Genomic DNA, 16,552 nt, shown 5'->3' on the forward strand with positions numbered 1-16,552 from the left:
AGAAACGAATCTTAATTTAGTGTTGTGTGTCAGAGGATAAGAAAAGAAAATATAAGAAAATAAGAAAGAAAAAAAAAAATATATAAGTAACCTGCCCCAGTGTGTTCCCTAAACTGCACATCATGCTACATTATCCTCCATCATATTAACATTTAACAAGTAAGCAAATAACATTATATCACATATGTGATTAATATGTGACAGGGTTTGATGATGTGAAAACTCATTTCTAAATGATGACCTTGTTGGATTTTTAGCTGTGTTTTGTTAATTAGTTTACTCGTCTGTGAAAGCCCACTTATGCCACTTTAATTTAAAAATATCTTATATGATAATTCTGAAATAAAACGTCATAATTACAATTTTAAGTATGATAATAGAGGATCCATTTTTCTTCAAAGTGGCAGAAATGGTCTTCCATATTGGCCAAATGTGCTAAAGAACATATAGTTTATAGTGATCCTGTTTATTATTATTATTATTATTAGGTCAAATTTCACAGCTGAACACATTTTTGTTCTCCCTGCTTCTGCAGGTTTTACTTTCAGCTCCTTTCTGTCAATTTCAGCTTTTTGTGGCGGCCTCTTGAGCTGTTTCCAGCTAATTTCAGCTGCTTTGTTCTCCTTTCAGCTTCTTCCTGCTGATTTTCAGCTAATGGAGGATTTCGAGCCTGAGATTCTTCAGCAGCTTGCAGTAAAAGTGATTCATTCACGCTTCTCTCTGCATCCCACATGGTTTAAATGTCAAAAACTGACTTCACAAAACTGCCATCTAGTGGATCCGGTGGAAATCCAGCAGACTTTATTTTTTTCCTGCTCTCCGTTTGCTTATCGCTGTGCCTGAGTTCATGCAGAGAAAAACAACATCTCCAAACAGTCGCTGTGCCTGAGTTCATGCAGAGAAAAACAACATCTCCAAACAGTCGCTGTGCCTGAGTTCATGCAGAGAAAAACAACATCTCCAAACAGGTCAGAAGGTAGTTTTTCCTATTTAATGGAACGTTTTGTTTGTGTAGAATCAGTTTAATTAGAATGATCCTGTGATTAAATCAGTAATATGTGAGCTAACAGCAGTGATGTGACAGCAGACGTGTCCTGTGACCACCTCTTCTCGGGTCTTGACGTCAGGTGAGTGACGCTCCCCTCCATCCCGGTGCGCACTCAGCTCGACTCGGCTCGGCTCCGCTCGGATCGGCTCGGCCGGACACTGCGGAGGACAGAACCGGCTGCTCGCTCCAGGACACCGCGTCCCGCCGCGGACGCCCCCGGGCCCCGAACCGAACAGCGCCCGCCGGAGGGGCCGCCATGGCCGAGTCCAACCCGCGCTGGGGGTTCCCCCGTCTGCGCCGGGCCGCGGTAAGCTCCGCCGAAGGGGGAGGAAGGGGGGAGGAGGGTGGAGGAGGACTGCAGCAGAGACACAGGCCAGCTGTTCGGAAGCACTGTTTGGTGCAGAGAGTGGGATGGATGCTTTTAACCTGCAGGTATTTGAGACGCCTCTCGGTCTGCGGCGGTGGGACCGGAGGACAGAGCAATGACACACCGGTGCAGCAGGGAGCTCCATCAGCTCCATCTGCTCAGACACTGCAGAGGGGTTCTGTAAAGTCCTGCTCAAGGGTCTGGTTCCCCACAAACAGGCCTGGATGGTCAAGTTTAGAGCAGGGGTCTGCAACATAATGCTTAAAAAGAGCCATTTTAACCATCTGTCCCACTAATTAAAGTTTGCATGGAGCCACAAAAATCTACTTGGCTCTTTAATACATTTTTTTTGTTTATATATTACAAGAAAGCTTTAATTCTATAGAAGACATTGATAGTTTTTGTTTAGGATGCAGACCTGAGTCATTTATGTTTCTTTAAAAAAGAGCAAAACAAGTATCAAAATGAGAAATAAATGAAGCACCAAGTTGCAGCCCAAACTCTTAAAAATCAAAACCACAACCTTCATGCACTTAAACTGCTAAATCTTTTATGAAACGCTGGCAAGAAACTATCTGAATGCCACATTCTAATGCCTTTAAATGTATAATAGATGTTAAAACCCTCATTTCTGCATCATTTGCTTTAACTATGTTGAAAATTTTGAATTTTCTGATGGAACAAGGACCGCACTGTATGTTGTAAAGTTGCATAAACAAAACGGGAGAGCGTGCTAACAAACTACGAGCAAATTTCTGATTGGCAAGTAAGTTAGATAAATATGTGGGGTGCATTACTTTTGCACAAAAGTCTGCTCTGGTCAAAAGAATACATTGGATATGATCTGATCTAAAATAAAACACACCAAGAAAGTTTATTGTTCTGAAAGATAACACACCTTTCAGCCACACACCACAGTGCATCACAGCAGCTATAAAACCTCAATGAGCTTTTAATTTTGAATGAGGCGATTCAGACTTGTGGATGATGATCTGAAAGCAGTCTAACTCACAGCTATTTAACGGCATTAGGTGTATTCATCCTGATAGTGGTTTTCTCAGTTCACATCAGGACAAATATTGTTTTTACAAAGTAAAAAAATGACACAGAAAGCCACCAACCTCATTTTGTGATCATTCCGATCAACGGTCTTAACATCCACCTAACAAAGTAATTTGTGCCACTTTATTCGTTTTAAATGTTTTTGTTGTATTTGTTTTGGCTAAGATGTGATTCTCATCATCCTGCATACCTACATTGTCACTACTTGTGGGCTAATATGCATACAAAACAAAGTGCCAACAGCAAATTAATAATTCTGTTTAATTCAAATAATTCAGAATTCATTTTTTTTATAAAGTACCTGTGTACCTTGCATTAGCAGATAAGACAAAACGTAAAGTATGCCTACTTAAGGTATGTAGGTGGCCTACCAGCTGATATTGATTGACAGACGTCAGAGAAAAGAGCCAAATAAGTAAGAAAAGCTGACTGTGAGAGCTGCTGAAGTGCTGCAGAAGCCATAAGATCCATCAGTCTGACACTGAAGGATGCTGATGCTGGGTTGAGCTTTGCAATCTGTTCTGATGGAGAAGATCAGCTCTTCTAGTCTCCTTGCTCTGCTGTCTCCGAAGACGTCCAGCAATCTGGGAAAAGAATCAAAGACCTTAAAATAATTTCAATCTATTTCACTTTGTGTCTAATCTTCATAAAAAAGGCTGAGTTCTTTATTCGGGTGTAGATCCTTTGAGTTATTTAGAAAACCAATATTTTTCCCATTTTGTTGCAGTAAACCTAGAGATGAAATAGTTTTGGTGGGATTTGTTTTTTTTTTTTTTTTTTTTACACAGTTCCATCATGGAAAGTACTCATGGGTTTGCATAATTATTCAACTGACAAATATCAAAAACACTTTTTAACAGCAGCTCTGAATCACAGCGAGAAAGTCCCTGGTTTTAAATTCAGGTTTGGTCTTTTTAATGGAGTTTGCATTCTCAGGTTTTCTTCAGCTACTCTGGATTCTTCCCATGATCCCAAATCATGCATGTAAGGCTAAATGCAAATTCTAAATTTGCAGTAAATTATATTCAATTTGTCATTAGATTAAATGTCACAACAGGTTTTCCTGAATTTCAAAATAGGAACAACATAAATATGATATGTCCAAGTTTTATTTCTCAAATGTGAAAACGATTTGAGCCAAAGGATAAAACGATTTCTGTTTTCTGGTTTTAGACTTCTTTTCCTGGCAATCTGCATTTGGTTTTGGTGCTCCGCCCCTCTGGCTTGATAAGCTCCGCCCCCAGTCCGTCCTCGAGCACTGACCTGGGCTGTCGCTTCAGCCAGGATGACTTCCTGCTAAAGATGCCGGTAAGAAAGAAGAAAGAAGTGGTAAAAACTGAGAATTATATGATGTTTGTTCTGTTCATCTCTGACCTAAGCGCAAACAGTTTGTACAATTCTGCAGTCACGCCGCAAATGTTTGCGTGAAAAGTTCATTGTGCCGCCTGTTAAATGTCAGATGAGGCACACGAATTATTGGTTTACTCCTTGGTGCTCTCCAGGTGGTGATGCTGCGCTCAGTTGGTGACCTGCTGCGCTACATCGATGAACACCACCTGGCATCAGACTTCACTGCAAAAGTAGAATGTTGTCAGAGCGACTGGGTCATCCTCCGCTCGGTATGCACTTCTGATCCATCACAATGAGCCAGGAAGGGTTTCCAAACGAGAAAATTCAACAACTGTTTTTAACTTTATCGCTTGTCTTCTTCATGTTTGGGTAAAATATGCGTGCTTGTTTGTGTTTGCAGTCCATTGAGACCTTTGCGGTGACAGTGAAGGAGATCGCCCAGCTGCTGCAGGGCTTTGGTTCTGAGCTGTCCGATACCGAACTTCCAGATGAAGCGAATGCCATCGAGTTCCTGGTGCACTCACACACCCACCGATACAGACAGATGAAGGTTGCTGCCGCCACTTCTCTTCCTTTCTCCCCTCCTCTTGCTGCGCTCGGTCTCTCTCTGACGGTTTGCATTCACGCTGGTTCTGTGTTGTTTTGTCAGGACGATATCTGCGGGGTGCTCAAAGAAGGACGCCTGCTGTTGTCCAACCTGGAAACAGTCAAAGCTGCTAAGAGAGACGTAGAAGAAGAGAGGGAAATACAGTCTGACATGGACACTGTTCAGAGGTGCAGTACCTGCTGCAGACATAGTTAGAGTGAGACTGTATGGGACTTTTTGCTACCTGATCTGAACTTTGTTTTTATATGTGTTTTAGGCTCTTAGCGCAGCTCAGAGACATGGAGGAGGCATTCGATGGTTTCTTTGACAAACACCACCTGAAGCTGCAGCAGTACCTCCAGCTGCTGCACTATGAAACCAGCTTCCAGCAGGTGGGATAATCGGTGCCCCTGTGTGTGCCTTCCCATCATTAGGTTTAATCCTGCCTCCTGATTTACACTCTTTTGGTGTGTGTGCGTGTAGATGGATGAGGTGCTGGAGTGTCTCTCTGCCCGGGAGAAGGAAATTGCCTCAATGGGGTCCACAGTGGTTCAGACAGAGCAGCTTCTTAAGGACCTGGAGACTCTGGACAAACATTCTCAGGTAAAAAAATAAAAATAAATAAAAACATTTCACTGGTATTGAGAGGACAGAGGAAAATAAATGAAGAAATGTTTGACAGTATTGAGAACACCAATGGATCACAATGTATTGCTTTGACAATACTAATGATGTGCTAATATTGTATCATGATATAAGGATGTATCTGAAGATAACTGTAACCAGGGGTGGAAATTAAAAATTTTGTCCACCAGCCATAGTGGCTGGTGGACAAAATGTTAAATCTAAATGTTGTAAAAAGTGACATCAGAAAATCAACACTACATTTTTAAACAGAGTTTGAAGCTAAATGTGACAAAATTTAGGCATGAATTTTTAGCAGAAGCTAAATGTGACAAAATTTAGGCATGAATTTTTAGCACAAGCTCTTTTACAAACGGCGCCCCATATTATTGAGCTCACCTGTGATGCATCACCGGAGCTGGTAACTCCCGGTCTACTGTTCTCAGACAGCTTTGAATTTCTTCTTCTTCTTGTGTGGTGTTTTATGGCGGTTGGCAAACAACGGAAGGTGTGCATTACCGCCAGCTACTGATATGGAGTGTGAACCAAATTATTTTCATGTAATGTTCCTTATGTTCTTTTTCCTAACTTTGATTTTTTTAAACTTAAAATAATCTGTACACTCTTACTTCTTGTTTTTTTTTTCAATATATATATATATATATATATATATATATATATATATATATATAAAGACCGAAGTGGACTGCTGCCGTCTCTATCCTTTATATAGCGGTTATTTAAATACTGTTTTAAAAACCTTTACATTGTTTTAAAGTTTTGACTACTTGCAGTACCCTGTTATTTACATGGACTTCTATGGTTATTTGCAAGCACAAATACTGGCAGTTGCAGTTATCTGTAGCATTTCTGGTACTGCTCGGCCCTCCTTTAGCAGGAATTGTATGATATTTTTGCTGGAATAACTGTGCTGCAAAACTGACTGCGCTGTAAAGATTTATGAAATAACATTAGCTTAGTTAGCTTGTTGATTTGGATATAATTAAACTCTGTTTCTCCAAACTGAGGTCATTCAAAGACATATCTAAAACAGGAATGATATTAATTAATTGTAACCTTTACACAGAGCCAGACTTCCCACAGAATCTCAAATATCTCATTTTAAGCTTTTTTAAACACTTTAGGATAATTTTTTAAACTTGGGTTGTGTTAGGGTTAGGGTGAAGAACTAAGTAACCTTCACGTGTTTGTGTGAACCAGGAGGAAATGGCTCGAGCCCAGGTGGTGATCCTGCACGGCCACCAGTTGGCTGCCAATCACCACTATGCTTTGGCTCTGATCGTGCAGCGCTGCAATGAGCTGCGACATCACTGCGATGTCATCAGTACGGCCATACGCTCTAAGAGGGCCTCTCTGATCCGAACACGAGACCTGCTGCTGCGCCTCGAGGAGGTACAAATTGCCCAAGTGTTTCCACACACATACTCAGAGTAACCCAGATGGGTTGATGACTCATGTTTAGTAATGTTTCGTTTTTTTTTGAGCAGGCACTTCGTTGGTGCGACGAGGGCGCCTACCTGCTTGCGAGTCAGATGGTGGACAAGTTTCAAACGAAAGAGGGAGCTCAGGAGGCGCTGCAGTACCTGAGCAATCACCAGGAGAGGTCGCCGTCTGCACTGAAGAACAGTCAGGACACCCTGAGCCTGGAGTTTGAAGCCATACTCACCCCACAGCTGCAGGTGACTGAGTGCTGCTGCTGCCACATAAAACAATCACAAGGCTCACAACCCACCTCGGCTCACCCTGCTTTGTTTTTCCTTGTTGCAGTCCCAGGTTACTATGGTAACAGAGAAGCTGAACTCGGTTCAGTCTATGATTCGAAACAGAGAGCAGTGTCTAAAGAAGCTGGCAGACGTGCAGGTTCGGCCCATACAGCTGGTGGCTCCTCGACCAGAACCCGACCAGACGTTACTGCGCTGCAAGTCACCTCTGTTCTCCCCAAAACACGGTAAACGCCACGTTAGCACCCCCTTTTTACAGGATGAGATCACACGTGTATGTGCTGAGTCAGCATTCACTTCTGCATACTTTGTGCTATTTTACCCAGTCATACATTAAATGGATTGGGAATAGTGTGCTACAAATTTTAGTATGTGAAACTTTTTAATTTGTTCTATTATTTAACTTCATTTATAAACGTTTTCACAGAAATACACTTAGAGCTCTTGAGCTCCTTCAGAACATTGTCTGAAATCTACTTCAGCATACTTTTTCTATTTTTATCGTATGCTTCTTTTAGTTTTTAGCTACTGTCTTGCTACTTTTAGGTTTGTAGCTACCATTTTGCTAATTTTTGCTTATTGATGGTTTTTCTTACATTAGACTTTTAGCTAGTGTTTTGCAAATTTAGCTTTCTGCAACAATGTTGCTAATTTTAACTTAGCAAAACTTAACAGTTTTGCCTGGTTTTAGTTACTGTTTTGATGATTTTAGCTTCTATTGTGATTATTTCAACTTTAATTTGATTATTTCAATTTTAATTCTCCACTAGCTGCATTTAACACAGACTCTGAGCTTTCCTTCCTCATGTATTTGTCTTGTTAACTTGGTCTCTCACCAGCATTTCCTTTTTGTGTATTTGTTCAACACTCCCTGCAGGTGTTGACTTTAACGTCTTGAACTCAAAGTTCTCATTTGACCTTCTTCCTGGTAAAAAAGCAGCAAGGAGGAACAACAGCCAGCGCAAGGTGTGTGTGTGTGTGTGTGTAAATTTATTACCCATATTTTGTCCTTGTTGTTTGGGTTTGTGATTTCTGCCCACATGAAGGCAAAAATAACTCTTCAGATTCTATAATGACACGCATTTAAGTGCCTACCATTGCAAATAATGAGTATTCTGCTCAGATTTCTTTCTTTTTAAAACTTTGAGCTTGAAATGCTGGCTCACATATTTGTGTCTAAGATGACATGTTTAATGTGTGTTTGGTCAGATTGAGGTGATGCATGATTACCAGGGTAACCGCAGCTGCCTGTATGGTCCCAACCCGGAAACTGACTCAGAAGTGGAGGACAATCCAGAGCAGGTCACACGGTGAGCAGGTCTCCACCCGTCAGACGTGATGCCTGACCTAAAACACCACCTGAGACTCAGATCTGGTTTCCACTGTGTGCAGTCTGCAGCTGTTTTTGTGTACACGTGGAAAAGCCATTAGAATCTTACACTTTTTAATTGTATGTGACTTTCTGTACAGATCTTTGTTGACTTATCTCTAAATTTCACTCTTTCAGCCACATTATGAAGGAACTGATAGCTACAGAGAGGATATATGTGGACGAGCTGCTTTCTGTCCTTCTGGTGAGTTTGTGTTCAGTAGAAACAGCAACATCTGATCGAAACACAGATTATGACAAGGTTTTTAAGTTTGAATTTCTTGATTTTTCTTCTTTTTGCCTCACTTTGCCTCCTCACGTTTCAGGGCTACAGGGCAGAAATGGAGGACCCCTCCATGGCTAATCTTCTTCCCTCGGCTCTCCGCAGCCAGAAAGATGTTCTGTTTGGCAACATGCCAGAGATTTACCAGTTCCACAGCAGGCAAGACACACACACACACATTCATAAGTGTTCACAAGCTGTCACTGAGTTTTCCTTGTCTTCCTGTCTTTTTACTCTAATCTAATTTCCTTTCATTTTTTCCTCTTGGATTCACTACTTAGGATCTTCCTCCAAGATCTGCAGGGTTGCCTGGAAACACCAGAGAGGGTGGGGGCTTGCTTTCTGCAACGGGTGAGCAGACAATGATGACTTCACCTGATGTGGAGAAAAAAACAAAAAAACAAAAAACATGACATGTATTAAATGTACTGTGTGCGTTGGGCAGAAGGAGAAGTTCCAGGTGTACGAACGTTACTGCCAAAACAAACCCTGCTCGGAGTTGCTGTGGAGACAGTGCTCCGAGTCACCCTTCTTTCAGGTACCTGCACATATATCACATGATCCACGTTCTCAAATTATCTTCTTGCACATTCTAGAGAGCAAAAGCTGTCACAACGTGGATTCCAGTCTGTTGGTCTCTGTCTCGGTAACACTCTCTGCAGGAGTGCCAGAAGAAGTTGGACCACAAGTTGGGTCTTGATTCTTACCTCCTGAAACCAATCCAGCGCCTCACCAAGTACCAGCTGCTGCTAAAGGTTTGCTACACAGAGAGAGACGCAGGTCACATGAACAATTATAATCACCATCGCACGTGAGGTTTTGATATTAAATAACAATTGCTTGGGGAAAATCATTTTTGCCGAGGATTAGTACTCAGTCGCTCACTTACTCATTTGCTGTATCCGCTCAATCCTAGAGGATTAGTAGCAAAACACAAAGACAAAAAAAAATAGCAGTTTTATGTATTATGATAAAAGTTATTACACACAGTGCAAATGTGTCAGCTTTGAGGCAAAAAAGAAGCAATCATTAAACCATTATATCGCCCTTCACACTCAGGATATTTGTTAGGAATGACTCTCAGCTACAGACACATCAATCTTTTAGCTCAATATCTATAAAATTCCTTGAGTTATAGGCATTTTTGTGTTTGCTATGGTTGTGTAGCTGTAGCAGCCATCTTGAATGAACTTGACTCCAGAGTTAATCAGCTGTAGATCTACAGTACATCCAGTGATTACTTTCTGAGTTTCATTAAAATCCATCCTGTGGTTTAAGAGATCGTTCGTTAACAGACTGACAAACTTAACACACACAAACACAAGGATTTTTATAGTGATATGTGTTAGTTAAAAATAAAAAATGAACTAAATCACATATTTTATTAACCTTGGTTTAGACAACTCTTTGTACTCAGTTTTCTGTGTTTTTATTACTTGACCTCTGTCAGTGGCTCTGCTTCTGCATGATTTACTTTTCAGTACTTCTATCACTGATATGTTAATATCAGTCTGCAGTAACTGATTTTGCATAAAAACACAAAGAACTGACAGGGATAAAAAAAATTCCAATGCCACAGAGGAGCAGCAGATGCTCAGAGACGAGCTGACGACAGACAGATTTAATTTATTCAATTTTCTGAGAAGCAGACTAACCGGCTGACAAACCGATTTCAGTTTCTGAGATCAGATAGAGTTTGAACCACTGACATGTCGTCCTGTGGGTCTGTCTTTGCTTAGGAGCTCCTGAAGCACTGCGTGGAGGAGCAGTACCGCTTGGAGCTGCAGGAGGCTCTGGACTCCATGCTGACGCTGCTCAAGTCTGTCAACGACTCCATGCATCAGATAGCCATCACTGGATATCAGGTACCACACACTCTGCTCAATCAATCAGACAGAAATGAACAGATTTATTGTACATCATTATATGTTTTGCAAGCAAATTCATGCAATGTATTATTTAGTACATTCAATGTAACAGGTGCTTAAAAACCCATTCCTTTCAGAGATGAATTTCCTGCTGGTGGAAACAGTTCTGTTTGCGTTTCTGTCTGTGGCTCAGGGTGATCTCAGCCAGCTGGGTCGTATAATCCTCCAAGGGAGCTTCAGCGTGTGGATCAGTCACAAACGGGCAGCAGTGCGAATGAAGGAGCTGGCCAGATTCAAACCCATGCAGCGACACCTCTTCCTCTACGAGCGCGCTCTGCTCTTCTGCAAGAGAAGGGACGAGGAGAACCACGACAGGACGCCGTTCTACAGCTTCAAATCCTGCCTCAGAGTAACATCTCCTCATACGTTCACATTATCAGACACGCGGATTCATTATAAGTTGCATTTTTTTATTATGAAAAGTAGTTTATGTAGTGCTCCTCGTATGTTTCCTCTCTTTTCCTACAGATGAGTTCAGTGGGAATCACAGACAATGTGAAAGGAGATGTGAAGAAATTTGAAATTTGTTACAGTGGCAGGGAAGTGGTGTACATAGTTCAGGTACTTAACTTTCTGTTTTATGTCTATTTACCGTGAGTTGTAGTTTGTGTTTTTCTAACTCTGTGGGATTTGTCTCTCTAGGCTCCCACGGTGGAGGTCAAAGTCGCCTGGATGGCGGAGATTCAAAAAATTCTCACCAACCAGCAGAAACTACATCAAGGTTTTTATAAATGATGTGGTTCTGTTAAAACATCTATTTTCTTTCTTTTTCCTTCTAAACTGGATTTCTTCCTTTTTAATTTGTATTTTTGTAGTAAAGATGTAGCTCAGAGCTTTTTTTTTCCTATTAGATAACTTCTTATCTTTTCAGCTTGTGCTTTTTACTGCTCCCATTTTCTGACAGAGTTGCCTTTTTCTAATTGAGTATAACGTGGTTTGTAGATTTCCATTCTCTTAATCTATGAATTTTGTTATCCTCTTTTCTCAGATGATGTTCCATCTTTTCCTTCTTCAGACAACCCGCTCTCTGACAGGTGATTCTTTTTGCACGACCTCCGTAACCAGCAGGAATCAGCTCTAAATATTTAAATTCTGATTTTCAGCACCACAGAAAGTGCTCTTCTCTGAATTACTGATAAACCAGATTTGGTTTTTTTTCACGAGTTCTGGTTTCACGAGACCTGATTAGGTGGTTTAGAGTTTCAAATAGCTTATAAATGTGACTGAGAATCACTGCAGTAACACTGCACCAAGCTGCTGATCCTGGATGAGCATAAAAATGAGTTGTGGTTCAGATTAGATGCCTCTCAGCCATCTGTAAATCAGTATAAACAACGTTCAAACATTCATATTTGCCAGCTTGTTTGCTGAGAGTATATAACCCCTCCAGGATGAAGTCTAAAATATAACATTACGGAGTGTTTGTGTGTGTGTTTGCACTGTTACTGTAGTAGTTATCATCAGTGTAAGCATGCCAGCATGATGAATGTTTGAGTCTTGTGAGTGTAACAACATATAACGGGGTTTTCATTCATTATGCAGGAAATTTATCATACTTTAAAATCATTTTTCATTTGCTATTTTATAGCTGATATTACTTATTGTGATGCAGCAAAAACTTCATTGTAGAAAGAAGTTAGTAATCCATTTTACATGAAAAAAGTTTCTGGATGGGAGCTGAAATATCCTAAAAATAAAACTGCATATTGGACAGCCAGTTAGCTAACACTAAATATGCTGCAGAAAACATGGTAGGGAATCCCTAAAACGTGCACAAAAAAGTTACAGATATAGAAAGTCAAGCCATTAGAAGTAGACTGGGAAAGAAGGTGGGGAACCCTGCATGAACAGTGGAAAAAAACAAAACAAATAGAAGTGGTAGGAACAAGAATATACAGTATGCAGACGCAAGCAGAGAGAATAAAAGTAAAAACTCAAGTCAGAAAGATCAAGTCAGTCACAAGGTAGGAAACAGAACAAACAGGAAATAAAACCTTCAAAATAAACCTGAAGCATCTTCTTTACGACTGAGGTTGGAATTTTAACACTTAAAAAGCACTAATAGATGCTCTAACGGTGTTATTTTCCCTTGCCATTAAACCTATATAGATCCTTATGTATTCATTTCTATAGTCATGGGACTGCCATGATCAAAACTTTAGATTTTTACTAACCGGGGGATGATAAATCACAGTAAAGATTTTTAATCCTTTGAATGATCAGTGAATGATATTTGTAAGTAAATGAAGTGTTTCCTTTGCTTTATCTAGCAGATGGGTGAGTTTGAATTATTTCAGATGGTCTGTTTTAGTTAAACACTGTAAATATATATTTTTTTCTATTCAGTAAACTTCTTTATGCAAATTTGACACATCTGCTGCTTAAAGCAAACTTAAAGCAACGCTGGATTATTTGCAAATGTCATTTAATTAGGGGTTGTATGTATGAGTGTATCGAATATTGTTTCCATATATTGTGGCAATCTGATAACAATTATGATAAAAAGGATACAATATTTATGTGTCAAAAATCTTCTGAATCAGGTGCTGGAATATATGTGACTGAGTTACGAGGAATGCTGTGTTAACTTCCTGAACGTGGATGAAGTCAGAGCTCGTTTTTTGTGACACGCTGGACGTTGTCGCTTGTCTCGTTTGTCGTGCTCGTCTCTGTCTCTCTGCTCGTGTGGTTTAGTGCATCAGAGGTGTGTGTGTCGTGGGGCGGCGTGCCGGTGGAAGGCTGCTCAGCGTGTCTCCCTGTTCCTCACAGCTCCTCGGCAACAAGCTACTCCCACAGGTTCAGAGGAGAGGAGTCAACCCATTCAAGCCCCGCCCACTCAGACCCCGTGGTTCATTCACCACGACGCAGTGAGTTGGAGTTTTAGCTGAGTTTTGGACGAATCTTGAAAATATCAAGAAACATACATTTCTGTGGAGAACCTGATGCCTTTTCTTCCTTACAGCATCGCTATGGTTCGTTCAGGTCTACATTTGTTTAGGCCAGGGATGTCCAACCTTGGTCCTCGAGGGCCACGATCCTGCATGTTTTACTTGTTTCTCTGCTCCAACACACCTGATTTGAATCAATGGCTGATTAACAGGCTTCTGCAGAATATGAAGAGGTCATTTAAGCACTGAATCAGGTGTGTTGGAGCAGAGAAACAAGTAAATGCAGGATAGTGGCCCTCGAGGACCAGGATTGGACGCCCCTGGTTTCGACACAGCGCTCCAGACTTTGAATTAGGATTAAAAAAGATTGTGTATTAGTACAGTTTGTAGTTGTTTTCGGTTGTCTGTCACAGGCTGGCCTATTCCTGCCCACTCCGTGGCGATCTGCGAGGGTCTGGAGGACTGGGGAGCTACAGACCTCTCTGCTATATCAGACTCAGATGAAGAGGATCAGCCTTCACCACTGGTGACAGTTACAGCCACAGAGCACGCTCTACAAGACAAAATATTTGTCGTCATGTTTAGGTCATAGTGAACATAAAGTCCGCTACTAACACGACAACGCTCAGCTCGACCTCTTGGTTCCCTTCGTTAAAGTGGTTTGGATCAGTTCTGGTGTTGCTTCGCACAGCTGCTTGTACGCTAATGACAGAAACATTTTTACTGCAGGGATTAGGGCTTTTAGTTATTCTCCATTAGGCTTTTACTAAAAGAGTTCTTTACTACTTCACAACGGTCCAGGATAGTGTTTTTTTTCCCTCTGCCCCCCACTGTCAGCTTTGACCCATTGTATAGGCTGATATTCATCAAACGGCAATAACTCCAACATTTTACACATTTATTGTGTTATTTAGAAATTATTACGTTGTTTTTGTCATTCACTCTATAAAATCCATCTCAAATTCAGTCAAAAATGGAATATGACTACTTTAGTTGCAGTTCTCTGACTTTCCCCACAGTTTAAAGTTTTTATTTTTACAAATTCCCAATTGGGATAAAAGAAGAAAATCGACATTCACAATGAAACCACTATATATATTTCTCCTTTTAATACTGTAGATTAAGTTTATAAACTGTTATTCATAGCCATACAAATGATCAGTTTCCTATTTTTTTTTCTTTGTTTGTTTTGTTTACCTGTGCAGGTGGCGGGCAGGTACAGAGTCATGGTAGAAAGCAGCATGGCCAGCGCTGATGACATCATCTTTAACTGTGGTGATGTCATCCAGCTGCTGCATGAGGATTCGTCAGGAATGTGGTAACGTACAAGTGGCACATGTTTCTGAAATTTCGATAAAGAAGAATGAAGAGTAAAAAAAAATATATTCATATGTTTTTGTTGTTGTTGTTGTGTTTGTAACCACAGGATGGTGAAGAATATAAGTCGTGGCGAGGAAGGCCGCGTTCAGCCTGAAGACCTGCACAGGATCCTGGGAGAAACCTGCTGAGAGCCAGTCGAAACAGAATAGATGACAAGGCGTACTTTCTTCTGTTTTTGTCACTCGTTTGGGCCACTATTTACCCAGATATCCCACTGTGCCCACAGACTCGCATATTCCATGAAGTAGCCAAGAAACGGGGGCATCTGACTGAGCTGACTCAGACTGAGGCACAGCGTCAGCCACAGACTCTGACTTGTGAAACGGCTAAGATGGTTTCACATTAGATGGCTATAAACTTCAGTATAAACCTCAGAGGACTATAAAAATCGAAAGCACATAGAAGCCATCTTTGTATATTTTAGCAGTGATGCAGTAGAAGTTCTGAACTGGCAGTGAGTGGAATTTATTTTACAAGTTGTATAATTTCTATTTTCTTATGACGTCTCACAGAACGCATACTGACATATCATCTGTGTGCCAAACAGCTACACTAATCACTGCAGCTTCTTCTGTGTAACAGTGAGATTTATGAAGAGAGAAAAAAAAGCTTTATTGTGTGGTGCTGCTACTGTAGCCATCTTTGTTGTGAGAAGATGTGTGCCGAAATGGCCGTGGTTAATCCATCTCTTAGTAGCAAAAAATAACCTAGAAAGTCTTCCAGTTGCATTTACCTGGCATAAATAAAGCAAAAAAAAAAAAAGATAAATGAAAAAAGGAAAATTCTTTGGTGTCAAGATGTGACCAGTCCTGCAGCTCACTTCGTATAGATAACAAGATGGTGGTTGCATGTAAAAAGATAAATGCTCCCCTCCATGTATTTTGTTTTTCACAACTGGCAATAAGATGTTACAGCCTGAACTTACATTTATTTAAAGCCTTTCATAAAACCCAAGGATGCTTTACAGGATCAGATTAAAAACAAACAATGAAATCAGAGAGTTAAAGTAGCATTTCAGTACCTTGTTTTTTTAGTATTTTAGAGAGAAAGCGATGCAAATGTCAAACAAATAGAGCATTTCAGAGAGTCAGAGCTGCAGCTCTGGAAGCTCGTTCAATTAATGTTTGAATTCTGGCGTGAGGAATGGAGAGGAGGCCTGAGATTCTGGGATGAAGCATGAGGGTGGAGGAGGTCAGAGAGGTACTGAGGAGCATGGCCATGCAGGCATTTGTAGGTGAGAAAAGAATGTTGCAATGAATCTGAGACCTAAATGGAAGCTGCTAAAGGGTCGGAGTTATGTGTTGCCAGGGTTTGATGCGGGTGAGAACCCTGACAGCAGAGTTTTGGACACTCCGAAGCCTTTCGAGAGCTTTACCAGGCGTCAAACAACACTCCAACTGCAGCAGCCCAAATGGGAGGAAATGAAAGCTTGAATGAGGGTTTCTGCCACAGAGTCAGGGCGCGATGAGTCTTAACATGTCTTTGAGATGAAAAAAGGCAGATTTTATGACAGGTTTTTATGTGTGACTCAAAGGAGAGAGTGGAGTCGAGAATAACCCAGAGGATGGACAGACGGAGCAGCCATCTATACCAGAGGGATCTCACCAACCTTCTTATTACAGCATCAATGTTGATTTGTAGATGTGTTGACTTGAAGCAGAAACACAGATTAATAGTTTTATGTTGGTCCCAATTAAAATATCGGTTATACTCCTCCACAGAGAATAATCCACCCACTTCAACAGAATTAAGAAAGAGGAAACTTTAGTTATAATCATGATTGCAAATAATACTGTTATTTTACAGATGCTTTGTTAAGAAATACATTTAATTAACAATGTTTGATAAGACCCACATTTCCAATGTATCGTGGAGGGTCATACTTTTGTTTACAATAAGACCCCTCAAGGCAGCATTATGACCAA

At 40.8% G+C, this 16,552-nt stretch overlaps 1 protein-coding gene across 4 annotated transcripts; it reads left to right on the forward strand.

Annotated features, from left to right (window-relative positions):
* The first annotated feature begins 885 nt into the window (after positions 1-885).
* Positions 886-15,359, forward strand: LOC108239003 (proto-oncogene DBL). Of its 4 annotated transcripts, XM_017421426.3 has the most exons (27): positions 886-968; positions 1,128-1,355; positions 3,651-3,785; positions 3,980-4,096; positions 4,228-4,377; positions 4,477-4,601; positions 4,691-4,805; positions 4,897-5,016; positions 6,259-6,450; positions 6,546-6,737; positions 6,826-7,006; positions 7,657-7,745; positions 7,989-8,089; positions 8,287-8,353; positions 8,475-8,590; positions 8,713-8,782; positions 8,877-8,969; positions 9,094-9,186; positions 10,171-10,296; positions 10,493-10,708; positions 10,828-10,920; positions 11,002-11,080; positions 11,348-11,393; positions 13,054-13,226; positions 13,661-13,773; positions 14,453-14,565; positions 14,674-14,791. In XM_017421426.3, exons 2-27 carry the CDS (start codon positions 1,305-1,307, stop codon positions 14,753-14,755), a joined length of 3,048 nt encoding a protein of 1,015 aa, XP_017276915.1. In that variant the 5' UTR covers positions 886-968; positions 1,128-1,304; the 3' UTR covers positions 14,756-14,791. The 4 variants fall into 4 exon arrangements, with proteins under 4 accessions (XP_017276915.1, XP_024862812.1, XP_024862814.1 ...); XM_025007044.2 differs by having other exon boundaries at positions 4,228-4,601; positions 14,674-15,359; XM_025007046.2 differs by having other exon boundaries at positions 4,228-4,601; positions 13,129-13,226.
* The last annotated feature ends 1,193 nt before the right edge of the window (positions 15,360-16,552 follow it).

The sequence above is a fragment of the Kryptolebias marmoratus genome, linkage group LG13, assembly GCF_001649575.2.
Source record: "Kryptolebias marmoratus isolate JLee-2015 linkage group LG13, ASM164957v2, whole genome shotgun sequence".
NCBI classification, from domain to species: domain Eukaryota; kingdom Metazoa; phylum Chordata; class Actinopteri; order Cyprinodontiformes; family Rivulidae; genus Kryptolebias; species Kryptolebias marmoratus.

Bases quoted from the DNA above. Each gene is read 5' to 3' on its own strand.
- LOC108239003 (XM_025007044.2), top strand. From the start codon at position 1,305: ATGGCCGAGTCCAACCCGCGCTGGGGGTTCCCCCGTCTGCGCCGGGCC. The intron at 1,356-3,650 runs GTAAGCTCCGCC...TTCTGGTTTTAG, and splicing joins CCCGTCTGCGCCGGGCCGCG to ACTTCTTTTCCTGGCAATCT. The intron at 8,970-9,093 runs GTACCTGCACAT...CACTCTCTGCAG, and splicing joins CCGAGTCACCCTTCTTTCAG to GAGTGCCAGAAGAAGTTGGA.